This window comes from Lagenorhynchus albirostris, chromosome 7 (assembly GCF_949774975.1).
Source record: "Lagenorhynchus albirostris chromosome 7, mLagAlb1.1, whole genome shotgun sequence".
NCBI lineage: Eukaryota > Metazoa > Chordata > Mammalia > Artiodactyla > Delphinidae > Lagenorhynchus > Lagenorhynchus albirostris.
In genome coordinates this window covers 55,770,426-55,793,012 of record NC_083101.1, presented here as the reverse complement: position 1 = coordinate 55,793,012, position 22,587 = coordinate 55,770,426, and the positions used below count along the sequence as shown (strand labels likewise).

General features: G+C 37.6%; 1 protein-coding gene across 2 annotated transcripts; it reads right to left on the bottom strand.

The window, feature by feature from the left end:
- Positions 1 to 1,390: 1,390 nt before the first annotated feature.
- Positions 1,391 to 22,440, bottom strand: CD274 (CD274 molecule). Of its 2 annotated transcripts, XM_060155050.1 has the most exons (7): positions 22,370 to 22,440; positions 17,190 to 17,255; positions 15,958 to 16,299; positions 9,210 to 9,494; positions 7,074 to 7,181; positions 5,567 to 5,626; positions 1,391 to 4,481 (listed from the first exon to the last, which is right to left on the bottom strand). In XM_060155050.1, the coding sequence occupies exons 2-7, from the start codon at positions 17,239 to 17,241 to the stop codon at positions 4,459 to 4,461; spliced, it is 870 nt and encodes a 289-aa protein (XP_060011033.1). In that variant the 5' UTR covers positions 17,242 to 17,255; positions 22,370 to 22,440; the 3' UTR covers positions 1,391 to 4,458. The 2 variants fall into 2 exon arrangements, with proteins under 2 accessions (XP_060011033.1, XP_060011032.1); XM_060155049.1 differs by lacking the exons at positions 1,391 to 4,481; positions 5,567 to 5,626 and having other exon boundaries at positions 6,339 to 7,181.
- Positions 22,441 to 22,587: the final 147 nt, after the last annotated feature.

Below are 22,587 nucleotides of genomic sequence, written 5' to 3'. Positions count from 1 at the left end.
TCCGGTTTTCGTTAACTTTCTGGATTTGGTAGCTCTCCAGGTAAACATGATGCACTTTTTTGGTACACTTTATCACCAGCCCATGACATTAAATGAGATAATATGTGTAATCCCAGTGCCTGACATAGAGTACATGCTCAATAAATGGTAATTATTATAATTATTAATGATAAAACCTCACCACTAACAATTGCTTCAGTTTAGTCAAACTTTAACCTCTTTTAAAATATAAATAATTCTGGAAATATTTAAATTATATAGGGGTAATTTGATTTGTAGTATTAATTCCCTTGAAACTTTGTGGGCCTGGAGTAGGAAAAAAGTACGAAAACGGCATGTATCTACCTTCACAAATTTGGTCAGGGATATCTACAGTGAAAAAGCTAATTTTGAATTCTAAGTTTTAAAATAGTAATAATCTATAATTTTCTAAAATATTTAGATAAAAATATATTTGGTCCACTTATGGCAGATAGTCACATGCTTGTAAAAGGGATTGGAGTAAAAGCTTAATGACAGCTTATGGTACATTTTCAAGCTAACTTTCCTACAGTATGGACCCTTCCAGTGTCACAAAAGTCCATCCAGAACCATGACCACCAAAGCCAGCCAGGAAGATTGATCAGAAAGGTGAAATATACTGATGCCAACCATGCATTTTTATTGCTTTCATTGCCCAGCAGTGGCATAAACATTATATCATCATCATTTCTACAAAGATACTGATACTCTTTCTTTAGAACCATCTAGAATCTGACATATTCTTAGAAATAGTCATCATTATCTTTTGAGAGTGTCTGGTTTAGAGAAATGATCAAAAGTCTCTTTAAAGTAAGCCTGATGACTAAGTAATTAAATTAGTTGACATTAAATCTTCTTACTGTCCCACCCTGAACCAGGCCTTAATCCTCAACTTGACTTCAATCTAGGTTTCTCACTTCCTTTTCAGAACCGCATGATTGAAATACATCCAGCTTCGTATGCATGGGCTTGCATATCCATATCTACTGATCTGAGAAGAGTACTCTCGTAAAGGAAAGCCCCTTCATTTCCCTATAGTTCTCTTGAAGACCACTCCTCTCCCATCTCCCTTCCCTCAGATCTTCAATTTGGACAACACAATTTTGACTCTTTTCTTGGTATTGTCCTAAAGGAAGCTATCAAGTGAGAAAGGATGAAAATTTTCAATGCATTCTTTAAAAAATTCTTTTGATATTTTTTCATCACACAGGATGCAAGAGTATGCTGTGTAAACATAGAAGCTATGAAAAAAGAACTAGGAAGGTAGCTGAAGATGTTACAAGTAACTGTCTCCATCGGGATGTTGAACTGGGAATGGTCTTATAAAACATGTAGAAAACAAGAAAATAGATATGTGGGTGCACTGAAGAACAAAATAAATAAGAATATTTTATTAAATTAATGCAGGTGTAAACAGTGACAATCCACTGCAGAACTAGATATCATCTCTGCCTGTATCATTTACAATGAAACACAAGACAAAGGGATAAAGTGCCTTACAAATCCCATACCACAAGAAGGCATTAAGATTTAGGAATGGAGTAAATAGACTTTACGTCTTGCTGAACCAGAATCCTCACTTGTACTTCACACAAACAAAGGATACTGTCACTCAAACAAAGGATACTGTCACTCAAACAAGGGATATTGTGCAAATGAACATGTACAAAAAGATAACAGGAAAAGTTCTATTGGAGATTCTGTTTCTTCAGCCTTGACATGTGGCAAAGCAAAGATGGTCTTCCTTGTCAGTGATCCAGGTAAATGGCCAAGAGGGAAGAAATACTCTGGGACCTCCTGAGAGGGCATCTGAACTTTTGGAAAGCAATGTATTAGGAGGTCTGTGTAGTGGTGAGAACTGGTGGGACTCAAGGGTTCAGGCACAGCTCACAGGCATCACAGGCCTTTTCTGGCACAGATGAAGGTCTAGGGTCAAGGTACTTGACTGGAATTTCCAAAAAGAACATGTAATTTTGCAAGTGCAACATTGAATTCAAGTTTCTTTTTTTTTTTTTTTTGCAATACGCAGGCCTCTCACTGTTGTGGCCTCTCCCGTTGTGGAGCATAGGCTCTGGACGCACAGGCTCAGCGGCCATGGCTCACGGGCCCAGCCGCTCCGCAGCATGTGGGATCTTCCCGGACCGGGGCACGAACCCGCGTCCCCTGCATCGGCAGGCGGACTCTCAACCACTGCGCCACCAGGGAAGCCCCGAATTCAAGTTTATACTCAAGAGAAAACAGAAAAAAAACAAGTTCCAGACACGATTCTGTCATACAGACTTAGCAATAAAGTCATCCTTTAGAGCCAGGTTGACCCCATGTACCCTGGAAAATCCATTTTGAGAAACACATTCTCTCTTTGAGAAACACAAAATAAACCAAATCCAAACACAGTCATACAGCAAGTACTCGACAAATGCTGGTTGTCTAAATGTAGATGTAGTAACTCTTTAGTATGTACTACATCATATGAAAGATACTAAGAGACTATGGAAAAGATGACCTAGAACAAACAAGACATAGTACCCAGCCACTGGGAACTTCAAATTTGTTCTGTCTACTACATAAGAAATAGTATATTAAATAAAAATAGCAAAGGGCACAGAAGACGCATAATGCATTACTACTTATGTGAAAAAGAGCAAAAACTAAAAATATATACACATTTTACAAACATTTCCACATATGTTCATAGAATATCTTTAGAAGACAAATAAACAAAAGACAAGTGTTGTTGCTTCTGGAAAGGGAAACTAGATGAGTAGGAGGATGGAATAGAGACTTTTTAATGTCTCCTACTGGACTTTTTGAATTTTGAATCATAAAAAAGTATGAATTCAAAATTCAATTGCATTTAAATAAAAAAGAAAACTGCTAGACAATACTAGGCACTATATAAATAAACATCAAATTGCATGGCAAAGGCAAACAAATCAGGGGTAAATATAGTCATAGAAAAGGAATTCAAGAGCTGTTTTCCACAGTTTTAAAAAATCTGACATCTCATAAACTAAAATTGATTATTAAAATGTTTAAGTATTTTCAACTGTCCAGGAACACACTGGCTGGCTACCCAGAGCGTCCCCTCCTTCGGCAGCATTTCTAGACTTTCCTCCTCATACAAGCATTCTCCTCGAACACCGTATACTATGATAATGCACCATGTTGTAGCAATACATTTTCTTACTGCTGTCCCCATGATACTATGAGCTCCTCGAGGGGAAGTGCTTTATCTTGCTCACATCTGTATACTCTGCCTGGCACAGTGATTAACATGGTAGGGCGCTTCCTAAATGTTCACTGAATGAATGAATTTCTTAAAGTAAAACAGAGCTGTAAATTGTATTCTAAAAGGACAGTGGGTAAAAAAAATTTTTAATTAAAAAAATATTAAAAAGAATGTGTATATGTGTATAACTGAGTTACTTTGCTGTACAGCAAAGATCGGCACAACATTGTAAATCAACTACACCTTAATTAAAAGAAAGAAATAAAAGGACAGTGGGTGACAGTCTCGGATATCTGAGGTCTGCTGTTTATTGTCTTGGGCACGTTATTTTATCTTTGCTCCCTCAGCTGTGAAATGGGTAGAATAGTGCTTGCTACAACACAGCTGCTACAGGAATGAAATGAGATTATGTGTACACATAGTTGTAAAGCTGATACTTAAACGTAACATATTTTGGTAATGTATCTTACTTTGAGGTCTGAGAATAAGATTATCCAAGTCAGTCAAAGTATCAATGGGTTAAATAAGGTAATATCCTATACAAACCAATGGTTTGTTCTCTATGGTTCCTATGTACTGATAGTTATAGAGGATATCAAGCAACTTACAAATACTATATTTTGCTGGACACACACAAGTCATCAAGCAGTAAGTTTGGTCTGGTGACATAATTTTAACTTCTAATACAGCATATCTTCAAAAGAAATCACTCACAACCACACTCACATGACAAGACCCCACAGACTTAAAATAAATAAAAATAACTCATACTTAAGTACTGTTGCAACACTGGGACTCTCAATTACCCAGAAGACAAATCAACACTGAGTGAAGGCAAAGGGCACTTCTGCAGGAACTGACCATTAAATCAGGGAATCTCAACCTGTTTTCCTAGGATGAGTGATGGATAATTTGCATGGAGATTTATCATTCAGAAGTGTCCTTTCTCCTTTTCATATGCATTGATGAGTCTCCCAGTCATTTTGAAGTACCAAGGTTTCCTTCCAGGCTAAGGCTACCTTTTTTACTCCTTCTTCCTTTGTTCTCTTCTTCTTTCCCAGCTTCCATTTTCAGAGCTTGGGCCTTTTAAGTTCTACATCATCTGCAGCCCACTGGCCCATTGCATGCCTCTGGTCATGCCTAGCCCTGACGAACTCAAACCACAGGCTGAGAATCCCTGCTTTAAGATCAGAAGTTTCAACGTCGGATTACGTCTCCTCAAATTGTGTATCTGGAGAGTGAAAATGAGAAACATAAGTTATATTTGCTAGATGATATAATAAACTTGCAATAAGAGAAAGAAGCATATTATATTTATGTCCAATTCCCCTTACATGATAAAGTGTAACCAACCATCCTGGTTTGCCAGGAACTGTCCTCGTTGTGAAACTGAAAGACCAATGTTCTGAGAAAACCCTTAGTCCTGGGCAAACTGGGATGGTTTGTCACCCTAGGATGCTCCAAACAACACTCATTAATTAGCTTTACAACACAAATGAGTGCTATGGACTACATAACGAAACATGCCTGAGCTTGTCCAAGGTAATTAGACTACTTTAAACTTGGGCTCATTGTGAAGTGTGGTTTCTAATTACATTAATAAGAATTAGAAACCTTAATATAACTTTCCTCTTAGTTCAATCATCTGGGTGAGGTCTTTGTGGACTTCTACAAATGTAGACATTTGTTGTGGAATGGATTTAAGTGAACAGGTTAAGAGTAAGGTTCTATAGTCAGGCTAGTGGGCCCCAACGCCTTATTTTTGCCAGATTTGTGTTCTTGGGTAATTTATATTATCTTCTTGACGCTCTGTTTTCTCTACTATAAAATGGGAATAATCCTAGTATTATCCTAGGATAATAAATAAATAAATTCTCTTTGATTTTGTGGAGGGAGGAGATTGAAGTACTGCACATGAAGCAGTACACACAGTGCCTGATACACGTTTTATCTATCTATCTATCTATCTATCTATCCATCCATCCATCCATCTATCTATCACCCATCCACATAAATCACTTCGGTCCCCTGTTGCAGGGAGATGTTAGGATGCAGAGCAATAGAAACCTAACAGAGAGAAGCTGCCTCCTTCCCCCACCTCCGCAAAGAGCCATCCCTCTACTCTCCTTTGCCATCCCTAAATCTCAGACTGTGGGAATAGTTCTTACATCAGAGTTGTGAGGCAAAGAGGAGCTGGCAGTTCCAACAGTCAGCATTCTGTAAAATGAGGGGAGATTATGGCTGATAGCCTTCTCCTTGTTCTTTAACTTTTTGTTTACTTTTCCTTCAACTTCCGATCCCTGCTAATATTCTTACCATTTTGCTGCTTTGAGTTCATATCTCGGGTGCCACATTTTTCCATATCCATCACTTCCACTTGAAAAAAAAATTATTTTTATTTCCATATAACACAACTCTACATCCCACACAGTGACTCAAGTTTAAATCCCAGGTTCCTATGAAACATTTTTAATCCCTTAGGAAATCTGGTAGACTTCCATATTCCAGGAGTCCCAACCCCTGAGGTTAATTCAACAGTTTAATTAATTCAAAATTTTCTAGATTTTATTCAGGAGTATATACTTATATTTTCCATTCTTCCCCCAGAGATGTACCATATTCTGAGATACTTTATTATACGCTGGTTATCTAGTCGTTTCTAATGCCAACTAATTATTTTTCACATGGAAATGCAAGTTGGCCACAGCCACTTCCTTGGACAAATCAAAGTCATCTCAGGTCTTCCTATCACTGAAACTTGATCCTTATACTCTGGCTATCTCAGTTCTGTTAAGTACTTGTTCATTAGAAGAAGCTGACCTCCACTCCCTCAATTACACCACTTTCCCAGATCCACCCACCTCTTAAGGGGTTGTAGGGAATTTCTCAACGACTATTGGAATTCCCTTCCATTTTCCACTTCCCTATTTGTCATCAGATAACTCTATACACAGATCATCATCAGATCCTTTGGTGTACTTCTCAAAGTACTGGGGAAATGTTCGCTCTGAATCATCTTAAAATGAAAGGAAATTATTTGAATAGCCACGTTTCCCTGAATTTTAATTGCCCCCTTGGGTAAATAGAGAAATACACACATTAAAATTATTTTAAAATCTATATAACACCCTCAGCCAGAAATCTTGCAAACTACTCTATGGTAAAAGTATCACTGCTCTCCATAAAGAACTATTTTTATTATTTAAAGGTCCCAGAAACCAGCTCAATATAACAGTGCAACTAATGCTTGACAAATTGAACTGAAACCAACAGGCATTTAGCTTTTTCTCTTCTGTAAGTCTGTGGTTATTTGCATGACGGAAAGAAATTGTTTAACACTTGGTCTTCTTCAACCTCCATACACAACCTTTCTCTCACGATCTTCACCCAGCAATCCTGTACAGCTTCACTATAATTGCTATCAAACAGTGGAGTGTCTTTGTGCTACCTTGCAGAGGCAAGTCAGGTTTGCTTGCAGCCATGATCCAATTCTCACCCCCTTGGAAAGGTTACTACAAGTGTTCACTGCCGCCCTTCAATGAAAGTGATACTGCAGAACAGTAACTAAAAACCTACTTTGCATAACTGAAAGTTGGCCCTGGAAGGGAAAGCTAATAGGAAACCATTTGATAAATCACTGTTTCCTGCTGGGGGCACCTCTAGCATTTTGGGTAGAAAAGCTCCCTGTTACATGGGACTGTTCTGCAGATTACAGGAGATTTAGCATCCCTGGCTCTGCCCACTAAGTGCCATTGTGACAACAGTAGCACTCTCATACACTTCTCCTCAACCCCAATGGAGACTATTACAATAAAGGAAATACCATCTCTTTTTAGATAGAAGATGATTGTCAGGGTTACACTAAGGAACAACAGGAGAGCTCCCAGAATCACCAAGTGAGTCCTCTTTTTTGCTTGATCTGGATATGGTTCTGAAAAACAAAACAAAATAAAAAGAAAATAAAGATAAAATCTTCTTTGGAAGGGCAAGAGAATAATCATCTTTGAAGCTTAATTTAGGATAGTATGAGGTTAATTTTCTTAAATACCATAAGTTCCTTTCCAGTGAGTGGCTGGAATGGTGAGATACCTCAGATATGAAAATGGGAGCAGCATGGAAAAGTGGAAGCAGCCCAAGTTTTGGAAAGATGGGGTTAAGTTCTGCGGCCACTCACTAGTTTTGAGATCTCCAGTAAGTCCTTTAACCAGCCTAAAAAATGGAAATGCTAATGAAATTTTTGTGAGGCTAATGTTTATAAAGTGCTTTTCACAGGGAGTGGCAACTCAATATTATATGGTAGCCTTGATTATTTCACTTCCTGCATTCCTTAATATAAAAGGTAGCAGCCTACTGCACATGGCAAAGATGGAACATGAAGGCCAACTGGCATTGTCAAAGAGCTCCTGCTTCCCCATATCTGTGGCCATGATTGGGACCATTGTTTGCTATCTTTTCTTTCTCCACAGTTTGAACATCTTGGGACATCTAATCATTGGCACCTCTCACCAACCTGTCTCCAGTCCCATGCAGGAAGAAAAGGGGTCTTATGGAACATGATGCTCAGAGACTGCTAACTCCCACCTCCCACCATTAGCCATGATCCATGACTACCTAGTTCAAGCTTTAAAGCTGTAGTCAGCTTTTCTCTAGTAGCTTGCAGTTTACAGAGCCTGTTAATAACTTTATGAATTAGGTGTGCCATTTTTTATTTTTTAAATCCCCAGGTTACAGATGAGGAAACAGATTCTGAGCAGTTAGGTGAGTTAACCCTAGGTCTTCCCACAAGGAAGTTATCATAAAATAGCTTTTAAATGACAGGAACCTATTATACTAATGCAGCTCCTACCAAAGTGATTCACACCCCAGTAAGAGCATCTCTTTAATTTTCTAAACTTCTTTTGTTCTTTTTGTTCATAGGACTACCCTGGATTATTTTTTCCTATTGTTTACCTTTTCTATTCAATTTTTTATTTGTTTTCTCTGAAGTACCTAAGCTTTACTTTCAACATCTAGTGGGGGAGAGAGTGGTGAGAAGTGCCTCTGAGAAGCAGACAATATAAACCTCTGGGTTTATATTGGGTTGGCCAAAAAGTTCACTCGCTTTTAAGTAAAAATAAAAGACACATTTTTCATTTTCACGAAGAACTTCATTGAACAACGGATTCACTAACCGAACGAACTTTTTGGCCAAACCAATATTAACATCATGCTCTCAAGCTCGCCTTCTCTAAAGGTCTGAGCCTCTCACTAGACTGTATCCTGCCTTACCCACTTCTATAGGAGAGTGAGATAAAAATAAAATAGTTGATTCTGCGCAAACAAGAGTCTCAAATTATTTTCATACACCGTAGCTCATGTATTCCTATGATGGTATTGCCCAATAGGTTATAACTATATAAGAAAAGTGAAACACACAGAAGTCAAGTTGCTTGCCCAGGGACACACAGTCTTATATCTTACGCACTAAGCAGACTACCTTGGAGGAGGCAGATGGGGAGGAAGGATCTCTCCCGTTTGGAATAAGATAGGAAAGTACATTCCATTTGCTTCCTGCCACAGAAACCCTGGAAAGAAGGAAACAGCTCTGATGTGCTCAGATTTGGATTCCTGAAACTTGGTCTGAGTTGAGTCTTCCTCTCAGGTGCTGCCCTAGATCCCCCAGCCACAAGAGCATGTCCTACATAAAATGAGATTGCCTGTTTTATTATCTACTTCCTGGAGAGTGTTAACTGAGTCCCCAATGCCTGGCACGTACCACATATTCAATAAATATTTGCTGAATGTTTATTAAGTTGCAATATGACTTGGACGAATGGAGGTGAGGAAGTAGGATGCATTTTGTAAATACAGTGTTACTCATTCATTCAACAAACAATGAAAGCTTACAATGAGCAGGCATCAGGCTAGGTACCAAGGGACAGTACTAGGCACATTTTAATTGAGACATTCATAATATTACCTGGGATGACCAATTCAGCTGTACTGTTTTCCTCATGACCTAATCTCCGAAAAATGCAGTAGAAAATCTCGTTAGCTGTTGTGTTGATTCTTAGTGTGCTGGTCACATTGAAAAGCTTCTCCTCCCTCTTGGAACTGGTAATGGTGGTTTTGCCACTCAGGACTCGGTGGTCACTGCTTGTCCAGATGACTTCAGCCTCAGGGTAACCCTCAGCCTGACACCTTAGTTCATGTTCAGAGGTGACTGGATCCACAGAAATTGTTTGGTTGATTTTGCGGTATGAAGCTAGGTCATGAGCAAAAAGAAGTCATGGCTTTCACTTAGCACAGAACTAGACATGTGGCTTGGTCTTGTCTACCTTAGAAAGAATACCAGTCCAGGCTGTTCTCAGAGAAATAAGCTTAATTTTCAGATGTTTCAGCAGTGGGGAATGCCTGGTAGTTCTGCCTCAACTCTTCCACTCATACTTGGGCCAAGTTTGGGCTTAAAGGAACAACTACCTTGCTATAAAAAACATATTGCTATTTTTATTGAGCTCAAAGTATTGATAAATGTATAGATTAATTAAAAGAGAATTGTCATCTTTAAACCAGTAGTCTTTCTATCTAAATATAAAATATGTTTGTCCATTTACTCAAGTCTTTATATGTTTCGCAGTAAAGTTTTACAGTTTTTACAAAGGGCCAAATTCTTAAATTTATTATCTCTTTGTTGATGTAAAGCTGTCTTTATAAACATGAACATCTCCAGCTGGTCAGTACTGTTTTCTTAGACTTTATTTAATAAACAGAAAATCTCATTTTGATGGGCCATTCACTTTTCCAATTTTAGGTAAATGATAAGAAATTAGGTATGAAAATAGTATAACGTCATTGTAAAAGTGGATACGTGTTCCCTGCATGATAATTTTTAAAGTTTAAATGCATTTAAAAAAATTTTACAATAGTTTTAGATTTACAGAAAAGTTGCAAAGATAGTACAGAGTGCCCACATACCTCTCCCGTTTCCTCTATTGTTACCATCTTACATTACCATGGTACTTTCATCCTAACTAAGGAACCAATATTAGTACAGTACTATTAACTAAACTTTATACTTTGTTCCATTTCACTAGTTTTCCCTAATGTCCTTTTTCTGTTCTAGGATCTCATCTAGAATACCATATTATGATACTTATTTTTTAAACTTTTTATGCTGGTTATTTTAATAAATCATTTAATTATACTCAAGGAAGAAACTTTGATTAAATTTTAGATCGTAAGTTTGGGACCCTTTTAGGATTAAATGTACTAAATATTCTAGTAGATGTACTAAATATTCTAGCAGATTATTTAGTGCATTTACAATGCCTAAGAACTTTTTCATGTTTATTCATGATAAGTATGTTAACATGTTATTATTCTGTTGGCACAATTTTTATTTTACTCCTAATATTTTAGTGTAACCACTAATGGTCCACCTAGAGCCTTAATTCTCCATTCCTTTACTAAAGACACAACAATGGCTTTGTGATATGATATATTCACAGAGATTTAATACAATACAGCCAGGATCAAACAAAACTGAAATAATGATATTATGTTCAATGAAAACATTGGAAATCAACATAATTACAATTTCAAAACATATAAATAATGGTTCTCATGAGTACTTGAATCCTCAACCTTTATCTATTATATTTAAGCATTCTTTTAAAAAGGAATCCACTGATTATACCTCATGAAATAATATTACCATAACAGGTTCTAATTCATATAGCACATAGCTTGATTTTTGGACAATTAAAATTCCAAGCCTAAAATCAGAGTGAATAGTAAACTTTAAGGGTAAAATGTTTGCTTTTTTACCCTTTGATTATTATTTTTAATGGAATAAGAATAAAGAAGAATGTTGTTTCATGCCTGGGCATATGTATAAATGTACTGTACCGTTAACGGCCCAACAAATTAGCGGATTCATTCTACTCACTGATTAAATACCCATTTTATTAGTCTCTCAAGTGGAGCACATGTATTTGGGTTTAATAAGAAAATATTAGAACCTCCACTTATATGTATTTTTATCAAAACAATTAAGAAATAATCTAAGCTTAATGAGATTTACTGATTGACACTGGGCCTCACTTTGTCTTAAAGGAATAGGGGAGTTTTATAACACCTAAGGGAGGACAGTGACTTGTTTGGGATTATTACAGATATTCAGGTTCTCTCATATAATTTCTTTTTAAATATTTATTTATTTAGCTGTGTCGGGTCTTAGTTGTGGCATGCGGGATCTAGTTCCCTGACCAGGGATCAAACCTGGGCCCCCTGCGTTGAGAGTGCAGAGTCTTAGCCAGTGGACCACTAGGGAAGTCTCTCTCATCTAATTTTAACTAAACTAACCTGCTTACAAAATGAACAACTAATTAAAAGGTTTCCCACAAAGAAACTGAGGACTGGATATATTACCAATAAATCAAGCAAAAACCAAAAGGAAATGGCAAGAGTGATACTTCTTACCATGACTTTATGAAGTAAAACAACAAGTACCTAATTGGATCTGACAAGGCATTGGTTAAAAAAACCTTAAGATTGTCAAGACCATCCATTTTTGTTAATGCGAAATTTCACCTAAGATATATTATGCCTTGAAATATTAGCTAACTATAGTGAAGCATCATAATTAGTAAGACTGAAAATATTGTTTATTAAATTTTCATTTCATATTTTTAAAATTTCTATTTTTGTACATTTATAGAATGTGCAATGTATTATGTTGAACCATATGAAATTGGTGATATTCAATTTCTTTTGCCTTTAAAAAATGTCAATTTCTGATGATATAACATATATTAGCACAAGTACATTCTTTATAAACACACACATACATATATTAGTTTAACATGCTTTACTAATGGGGTAGGTAATCGAAAACATTTGCAGACTCCTGGTTTACTAGATCTAGCGTACACATGTTCTAATGCAACTATTACATCTGGACAACGAAAAGCTAACAGTAGTTTTGAAGTCAATATACAACTCAGGGCTTCCCTGGTGGCACAGTGGTTGAGAGTCCGCCTGCCAATGCAGGGGACACGGGTTCGTGCCCCAGTCCGGGAAGATCCCACACGCCATGGAGCGGCTGGGCCCGTGAGCCATGGCCACTGAGCCTATGCGTCCGGAGCCTGTGCTCCGCAATGGGAGAGGCCACAACAGTGAGAGGCCCGCGTACCGCAAAAAAAAAAAAAATACAACTCAATACACACTTTGGAGGTACAAATACAGGAAATAAACCTGGTTGTTAAGGGCACAGACTTCAGAGACAGATTGCTTGAGTTTAGAACCTGGCTTCATCACTTAATAGTTTAATGAACTTGGCAAATTACTTAATTTCTTTGGACCTCAGTTTGCTCAGCCATGAAATGAGAAGAATACCACCACATATCACTGACTCTTAAGATGTCACCTACTGAAAGACACACTCAGATTTCAGAGATAGTAAAATGTGAAAAACATGCATCTTAGACATGATAAAGCTCCTACTCCATAGAGTCGCTTGAGGATTAAATGAGATAATATAGGCAAAGTGCTTAGGATAGGCCCTGGCACATAAGTACTATATAAGTGTTAATTACTACTGCTTTTACTGCTAGAGCTGCTCTTCCTCTTCTTACTACTAGCAAAGTGCACTCATGTGGTATTCTTTAGAAAGTACTGACAGTTCCTGATGAACAGTCTTGGAAATAAATTTTCATGTATCCAAACCTGTTCGTGTTTCAAATTTTTTAGGCTTATCCTATTTGAGGAAATATGCCATTCATTCATTCATTCAACATATATATTTTTGTGGGTTCTTATCATCCTACTACTCTTATATACCAAGTCCTAGGGATACAGTAATAAATAAAATAGATGAAATCTCTGCCTTTGTGGACTATATATTCTAGAAGAAGGAGAGAGATAATAAACAAAATATGTAGGTACATTTATATGATATGTTACATGATATATTAGATGGGGATTTAATGCTACAGGGAAAACTTAAACAGGGCTGGTTGGTGAATTTGGAGGAGAGATGGGGTTGGTGAAGAATGATAGCAGTTAATCCTTGGTCCATATGAACAAATTGGCTTTATCAGGGTAACTATACATACTCTGTTCTTTCAATGCCTCATCCCATTTAAGTTCTTGAAAGTAGAAATGGGCACTTCATTTTCCCTGCTATTAGATTCAGTGTTTAAGGAAAAATAACATTTTCAACTGAAAGTCAGATGCCTGAGAGTCTGGTATTTAAACAAACATGAAAGGTGCAATAACACCAAAGGGATAATAATTGAGTTAATCTAAAGCTAAACTCTTTCAAATTTCAGTTTTGAAATGCTTCACCTTTAAAATCCCATGGTGAGTAAACTCCCTATGGGGAAGCTGTGTTACCACATGTTTGCAGTGATGGGAAGCGAAGCCCGACAGCGTTACTGTGAAATCGTTTGCATATGGAGGTGACTCAGGAGTTCTACTTCCCTGAGTTGTAAAGCTCATGCAAGCTGGCCACACTTCTTTGGTGACACTGCCTCAGTGCAATTGAAGCTTGGTAGCTGACTTGCTTTCAGTGCAGCTCAACTTGACCTCCAAGACCACTATGTGCAAATGACAACTAGATGGAGTGGGACTAGGATGCCAAATTAGTAATTTATAGTACAAAATGGAATGGTCAGACAAATCACATCCTCAAATCTGGTTGGTCATCTGCTTTGCTCCATCAAGGACCCCTCCTTGGAAAAACCATCAGTGCCAAGAGATTTCCCATTGTGTCAAACCACAGCAAAGGAAATCACAAATCCACAAGGGACATTACAGAGCCCAGATAACCTGGAAGAACACCCTTCTTCACTACAGGGACAGCTTTTCCACTCTCTGCATACTCTCTAAGACTGATGAGAGACTCTTCTTCTGGAAGCAGAGACATATACTCTATACTTCCTTCTAACCGACTGCCAGGCTTATGCTCTTCCTCCCTACCCTAGATCCAGCAATGCTGGCTGTTCATGGAGCTAAGTCTTGATAATTTCTTTAATGCCTTGAAACATAGTATGCCTGATATTTGCTGATGGACTGAAGAAAAGTTAAAAATCCCAACTTGGGATCCCATCAGCTTGCTTTCATGAATATCTGTTATGGAGAAGCATATGGTAAGATACAATTAAATTAAATCTACCTCACAAGACAAGTGACATTTTGACAACAGTAGCATTAATTGAGCCAGAATTAGAGACCCAGCAATGTACCATAAAACAGATGCATTTCTCCTAATTCCTATATAATTTTGATTTTGACTTTATAATGATTAGTTACCCCTTTATGATAAGTGTAAACTTTTTCTATTTATATTCCTGACATTCAGATTGATGGTACTTAGGTCAGGAATAGAAACACCAAGGGATGATGATTTAATTCTAGTCACATATTAAAAGGTCACCATGTAAACAAAAGAAGCAAGCAGATAATCTCAAAACTATGACTAGAGATGGCAGATTTCAGCTCAATATCAGAAAGTAATTACAATAGGCTATAGAAGGAAGGTCCAAATGACAGGGGTATCATTGTAGGAAGTATGTGAGTAGAAGATCCTTTCAGGGGATTGCTGTTCTTTGGGTGTTTGGATTAGCTGCTCTTGCCTGGGATCCTTTCAGCTCTCAATTTTATGAATCTTAACAGTGAAAGCAGAGGTGGTCAGCTAAGGTGTTTTCCTTTACTGAGCTAGAAGCAATCCAAAACTTTGAATCCAGGTGACCTGATGTCATATTTATAGGTCAGTACCCAGGAATTTGACACAGTTCCTCTTCAATACTCCAAGATAAAAATGGTACAGATTTTTAAGATGAATGTATGCCTAGTGAGCATAGTTTATACTGTCTCTGAGGAAGAATAGTTTATTCAATACTTGACATGATTATTTTTTGCCTTCATAGATTGACTTCAAGTCTTTTTGAATGTGAACCTTACAATGGGGTTTGTCATTAATATATTTATTTGGATTTGACATAGAGAGGTTCAAAGAAAAAATGCTGGCAGACCTCATAAAATTAAGAAATAAGTATTGAATTTAAAAATTCTTGGAGGGACACACAAATAGTGACTATTATCCTTGCATGCCATGGAAGATAGTGGTGAAGGGAGGAGAGGCACTTTTGTGGTTCATTTATTCTCTTCCACAGTTTCCGAATTATTTGCAAGAAAAAAAATATATATATTTATATATATTACTTTTATAATAATAAAAAAGTGAAGATTAGGAATTTATTTACTTTTAAATTTTTTTTTTAAATTTTTTTTTTTGCGGTACGTGGGCCTTTCATGCCGTGGCCTCTCCTGTTGTGGAGCACAGGCTCCGGACGCGCAGGCTCAGCGGCCATGGCTCATGGGCCCAGCCGCTCCGCGGCATGCGGGATCCTCCCAGACCGGGGCACGAACCCGTGCCCCCTGAATCGGCAGGCGGACTCCCAACCACTGCACCACCAGGGAAGCCCTAGGAATTTATTTTTAGGAAAACTGAACATGTTGTGAAACATGACTGCCACATTTGGCTCTGGATCTCCAGGGACTATCAAACAGGATGTGCTCAAGCAACGCTCATTGGATGAGTATGTGAATGAATGAATGAACAGACTGCTGCTGTGGAAAGTGAGGCTGGACTTCCAAGATTGAAAAGTTCTCAACACTGAGATATGGTTTTAATAAAGGCTGTGTCTATCTGTAATAGGTCTTACCATTGACTTTCAAAGTAATCCGCTTGTAGTCGGCACCGCCATAGCTGATCAAGCAGCAGTAAATTCCTGCATCCTGCAATTTCACATCTGTTATCTGAAGTGCGGCCTTCCCCAAGGGGAGCTGGTTCTTCAACAGCAGGGCCCTCTGGTTGTAGCTATTGTGTTGAACATTCAGGTCTTCCTCCCCATTCACAAACTGAATAATTTTCTTATCCTCCATTTCCCAGTAAACAACTAATGCCAACAGGTTTAATTGTTTGTCTACTGGAAATCTGCATTCCAATGTCACATTGCTGCCATATTCTACCACATACAGGTCCTTGGGAACTGTGATAGTAAATGCTGAAAAGAAAGATGACCAATCTTTAGAAGACGGAAAATTCCTCAAAAAATTTATAGAATGAATGCAGGGTTTATAAAAGCTTTATCTGATCACTTATGTGATAATTACATTTAAGGACTTACTTCCCTGAAATACATATTTTATCCAGTGAGCTTGAGACATGTTTTACAATGTATATCTCACTCCTGAGTTAAAATAATAAAATTAGCTAAACAAGTTGTAGTCCCAAAATTCATAAACATACACTACTGTAGAAATATTACATGGTAATGGGGTGCTTATAACAAGGGATACTTTGTTTCATGTGGACATCCCCAGAATGTCCTTTGACTGGACACTCATTGCTTTTTACATAGTCTAAATCATAGATTCCAATAGTCCTCTCTACATACTGCCTGAAACTCTTAATCAGTTGTCTGGCCAGAGGTAGATGAGTACAGAGATTTAGGGAGGGTCTCAGGCTGATGCCAGTACTGTGTTACCCTGACACTGCATGTACACTATAATTCTTCCTTAGAATATACTCACTGGGAAAAGCAGGTCATAGAGCAAGGTGGATAGAATGATCCTGCTTGTTTAAAACAAGCATATAAAAGTACACACATAGGCCATTTCCTCAGATATTTTAAGTAATTACCCTTGGGAAATGGATAATGGATAATGAGTAATGGATAAATGGATATGGGTTAATTTTGTTTCTTTAGATGTGTCCATACTCCCTATATCTTTGTCCATTGAAATAGGTCTATGAAATATGTTTATGAATTATAATGAAGGAAAAATAGAATGTCTTCTCTACAAAAATTATATCTATTTTATTATTTCAGTTTTTATCTTATAGTTAAAATATTTAAATTATAGAACCTAATGAAAGGATTTGGTGTCTTACCTTTCAGCAAACAACAGTAAGCCATGAATGTAAAGATACTGTATATCCTCATCTTTCTGGAATGACCTAATTATGGAAAACACAAAAAGAAAACTGCTTTACTCAATAATTGAATATCCAGACATTATGGGACTTGGCAGTTTTAATTGAAATTGTCTTTTGATAACCAGACAATGACTGATTTGTAAGTGCTGAAATACAGCAGGGAATTTAGAAGTTCAATACCTTCACTTAATATCCCACAGCCACATAAAGCTAAATGAAAAAAAAAAAGGTACTATGATGAGAATTCTAATTACAAGGCCTGTAAAAAAACTTGTACACTCAAAAGAAACCAAGAAGAAAATATTGCACCAAAATCCTCTCAATTACTTTTTGTTTTTTTCCTGCAGTGTAACATACCTAGAAATCCAAGCCTGCCCTATACAAAATTTCAAAGCAAGGAGAATCTAACTTCCATTATCTCCCACCTTTCAATGCCTCTTCCCCCCACTAGCAGCTTTCATCCTACCCTTTAACTATTCAAGCCTTCCACATTATTATCCCAACCATGCCAGTTCTCCCTCAGGTTCCATCCTTCTAAAATCTCCTCTTTCGTCCTTTGCTTATCCCAAATTATAAATTCCATTCCCTCAATAAACTGATTCCACTAGTAGCAGGGGGAGTGAGAAGGAGAAACAGTTGGATTCAACCACTTCACATTAAGATGTGACTCACTCACAGCCCTCTTTCAGGGGTATCTGCCTAGATTCTACACTTCATTGTGTCATCCTGCTTGAAATTCTACCAATTCTTTGATTCAGCAAACATTGATTGAGTAGTTTTTCTGTGCCAGGCACTAATTTAGGCATTAGGGATACAGCAGTGAACAGGAAAGAAAAGTCACTCTCCTCTAGGAGCATATATTCCAGTAGAGGAGTAAATAGAGATTTGTTCTATAGTTCAGCAAATCTGTTTATTTATTAATGTATTTTCTCTCTCATGTAATATATACATTTACATTTTGAGAAGAAAGCCAGCTTTCTGCCTTAGGGTCTCTTCGACCTTTGTATACATACAAAAACTCACAATTGATCAATTAATCAATGTTACACATATGTAAGGCAGAAGATTTATGTCATGCATATATAAATAGCTCCTAAAAATCAAAAAGAAAAGTACACACAACCCAACAGGAAAATGAGCCAAAGGTTCTAATATACAGTTCAGAGAATAAGAAATACAAATGACATCTAAACATAGGAAACGATGCTCAATTTTACCAATAAAGAAAAAAATAATAGTTTAAGATATGAGACACCATTTTTCACTTATTAGCTTGATCAAAATTATAAAGTTTCCTAATATTTAGCATTTCTGAGGATATGAACAAATGGGTTTCCTTACCCACTAATGGTAGGAATGTGAAGTTGTATAACCTTTTTTGGAAGGGCAATTTGGTAATCTCCATTAAAATCTTAAATGTATATGTCATATTAGCTTTCACTTCCTCTCTGAGAAATATATCTTACAAAAACAAAAACACATGCATGTAACAATAGACACCAAAGGATTAGCATTGCTAATACCAGCCCCAAACTGGGAAAACCCTAGATAGCCTAAATGGTTAAATAAATTTTGGTATGTCCATATAATGTAATACCATTAAGGAAAGAATACATGTAGATGTATTGACTTTGTAAAGATGTAGAAAGTAAGTTGCAGAACAGTATATGTAGCAGAAATCCACTTTTGTTTAAAAAAGAAATAATCTGTGTGTGTATATTTAGACATGGAAATTTACAGAAAAATCCATACCAAGATGCTGACAGTAATTATATCTAGGAACGAAATTAAAGGAAGAATAGTCAGGTATTTATCTCTTTATAGTTTTCGAAAGGAAGAAAGGATGGGAGAAAAAGAAGAAAAGGGAGATGAGATTGTGAATGACTTCTTTGGTGTTTTCCTGTGTCCAGATTTTCAAACCAATGAATATGTTTTATTTTTATTAGAAAAAAATAAAAACAAAATTTAATGAACCATTTCATCTTGCCAAGCGGCAGAGAGTTTGGCAGATGGAGTAGTATAATGGGAAGAACCCCAGAACCCCAAACATCAGAGTTGAGGTAGAATAATGGCATGTGTTTATTTTTCTGTTTTTTCTTCATTATTAAAATAATATTACCACATTATGGCAAATAAGAAAACAAGGGGAAAGTCACCCACTATTCCATCACTTAACCCAGGGAGCATCTGGTAATGCCTGGAAACATCTTTGGTTGTCAAAATAGGGTGGAGAGAGGGTTGCTACTATCTAGTGAGTAGAGGCCAGGGATGCTGCTAAACCTCCTACAATGCACAGGACAGCCCCCACAGCAAAGAACTATCTGTCCCAAAATGTCAACAGTGCCAAGGCTGAGAAACCTTGCAACCACTGTGAGCATTTCGGTATATATTTTTGTTCCAGTCTTTTCCCCATGAAGCTTTTAAGAACAATTATACACATAACACCCATTTTTTCATTGAATATTTTGACAAATAATTTCCATTTTACTGCATGATATTTATAAGTATCTTGTTTAGTGGTCCCGTAATGTTTAGTTTCCCTGTTGTTAGGTAAGGATTGTTTCCAGTTTTAAAAATATAAGTATTTGTGTATTCAGCAAATATTTGTTAAGTGTCTACTGTGTACCAGGTCCCAGGCTAGGCCCTGAGGACAGATTTTCCTCAAGCGGAACTGTTGATCAAGGACAAAGAACATTTTCCTGGTTCTTGATACATGTGGATAATTGGTGCCAGTTACATTGGGTCTTCACTTAGCACTTGGTTTTGTTTAAAATATATATTTTTTCTAATTTAATTACAAAGTACAACTTGAAGTTTGTTGATTGTTTTAGTTCTTTTATGAATTATATGATCATTTTTTGGCCTGTTTATCTTACTGGTTTCTTATCAACCTGTATGAATCCTTCATGTTCATATAGATATACACATACAAAAACGGTAAAATAAAAAATATCATCATCATCCTCTTGCTAGTGTTAGGTACATAATTCTTATTTCACTCCTTTCTGTCTGCCCTGTACATTGGAAACAGGGATGGCAGCCAGGACTGTGAGAACACAAAGGTTGCTGAAATGAGGCTGCAGCAGCTATCTGCCTATCCTTTACTTGGGCCAGAGTTGATTATACCACAATTATAAAATACTAATGTGATATAATAAACACAAATACATTTATTGGGCAGAAGAAAACTTAAGATGCCCCTAACTCCAAGTAAAGAACTGAATAAAACAGAGGGGCATTAAATCCACTCATGGATTTCAACTAACTTTTCCAATGTTTATGGCATACCCTGGTGGAGTTCCTACCCCTTAACGAATTTAGTTGAAAATTTTAGAGGTAATAAAAGTTTACTGGAAGGTGATGGATTAGATCTGATATTTACCTAATTCCTCATTACAGCTCCTCTTCCAAGGCTCCATTCCCTTGGAGTGCAGTTGTTGTTAGTGGAGGGAAGATAGGTAGGTAGGTAGATAGATAGATAGATAGATAGGGACCATGTAAACAGACATGGTCTTTGACCTCTAAACTCCACATTAGGGCAGTTGGTCTGAGAACACTGACATCTTCTTCAGGGAAGAAACTCTGACAGTATATCTGAATTCCCAGACAAGAACTGAGATATTTAAAGAGCAAGGAAAACGTGAACTAGGGAAGAAGCGATGGTTCATTCAGGATGGGGAAGCAGGTTTGTCCCTAGGGGAACCCAGTGTAACGCTATGGAGCTGATACTACTTCTCTAGCTTGCTAAGGTAGGATGGGTAGGACGAAAAGACAGGGAAAAGAACTCAAGCTTTCTTTCTCAAAAGTATAAGCAAGGAGTGTCTTGATATCTGTTAGTTCAGGGTTTCCTTTGATTGTTACCTGATGTATATGTACTATGATTTGATTTTTAAAAATTCCTAGAGTTTGAAAATGTGTCTCCAAGTAAGCTGAAAACCTACCCAATTAACAGATCGAGTTGATCTATTTAAACCTCTATGAAATACAAAACTCTATTAAACTCGACTAAACCCTGTGTCCTTTCTCCTTCCCCTCAGTCACACTGAGATATTCTTGTACATTTCCCAGGTGTCGCTTCAATTCCCAATAGTATTTCTGTGGCTTCCTTTAAGACCACACTCTAACTATTGTCCTGTAACCTCTGCCTACTGTACTTAACTGAAAAAAAGGCTATTTTTTTCTTTAGAGTATCACAGTTCTTAAAAACTGCTGGGCAACTGTCAATGTGAACTGACACAACCTTTCTGGAAGGAAATTTTCAATTTGTATCAAAAGGCTGTTAAAACATTCAGACTTTGATTAAGTAGTTATACTTGTAATAGTTAATCCGAAAGAAATAATCAACAATGTCCCAGATATTTATATGCAATGATGTTCAGTGAATGGCTAAAATAGTGAACCACTGTAAATAATCTTTATGTCCAGCATGGGGGATTAATTTTGTTTGGTTATCCAGCACCATGGAATGTAGCCATTAAAAAAAATCACATTTTTAGACAGCAATTTAATCCATAGAAAATCAGCCACATTAGGTGCACAAAACAAGGTGGAACAATGATACGTGAAGACTCCCTGTGTTTTAAGACAAACCCAAACTGAACTTTGACATAGGCTAAGCTCAATGTGGCTAAGAAATGTTTAACATTTTTTTCCTTAGGCTCCTCTCTTCCACCTTCAGGACTCCTTTAGTCCTCGAAGCAGATAGAGCAAAGAACTCGGGCTCGGGTATCCTGGCTCTTACAGCAGGAAGGGACCTTAAGAGATGCTGCAGGTGTGATAACTTACACAGATCAGACTGCTAGTGAGCAGCTAAAGGTGGACTGGGACCCGGGTGTCCCGACCTCTAACCCAGGAATTTCCCTCTAGACCCGGTTACCCACCTCAGGACCACATTCGTGAACGCGCAGGAACATATATGTACTTACAGGATAAGCAAAACTGAATCCCCCTAGCTAAAGGCTAAACTTGTTACTTGTTCCAATTAACCTTAATCGGCTCTACTGCACCCAAACCATCACGCTTTCCCTTTCCCTTCTCCTCTCTCCATCCCAAAGAAAGGGTCTGTTGACGTTCCGTTTTAAAGTGCCCAGCGAGATGGCCAAAGATGCTGGCCAGTGAGCGAGAACGGTCCCTACCTGCGGGCGGGAGACTCTCGGCTGGCGGGGAGGCTTCGGCACTGCGCCCGGGACTGCGAGGACCACCCGCGGCGGCCCGCAGCTAAAGAGCTAGCGTGGATGAGTTCTCCGCCCACCCCTGCCAGACAGTCCCGCCCCCGGGTCAGCACCCCACGCCCCCGACTGGATTTTCTTACGCTGCCGCTAAACTTGTAATCTGGAAAACAAGCGGATTTTTC

Excerpts from the sequence above, each read along its gene's own strand:
- CD274 (XM_060155049.1), bottom strand. The coding sequence starts at position 17,241 with ATGAGGATATACAGTATCTTTACATTCATGGCTTACTGTTGTTTGCTG. Across the intron at positions 9,495-15,957 it reads GATTACTTTGAAAGTCAATG|CTTCATACCGCAAAATCAAC; the intron begins GTAAGACCTATT and ends CTCATGACCTAG. Across the intron at positions 7,182-9,209 it reads AGCTGAATTGGTCATCCCAG|AACCATATCCAGATCAAGCA; the intron begins GTAATATTATGA and ends TTTGTTTTTCAG.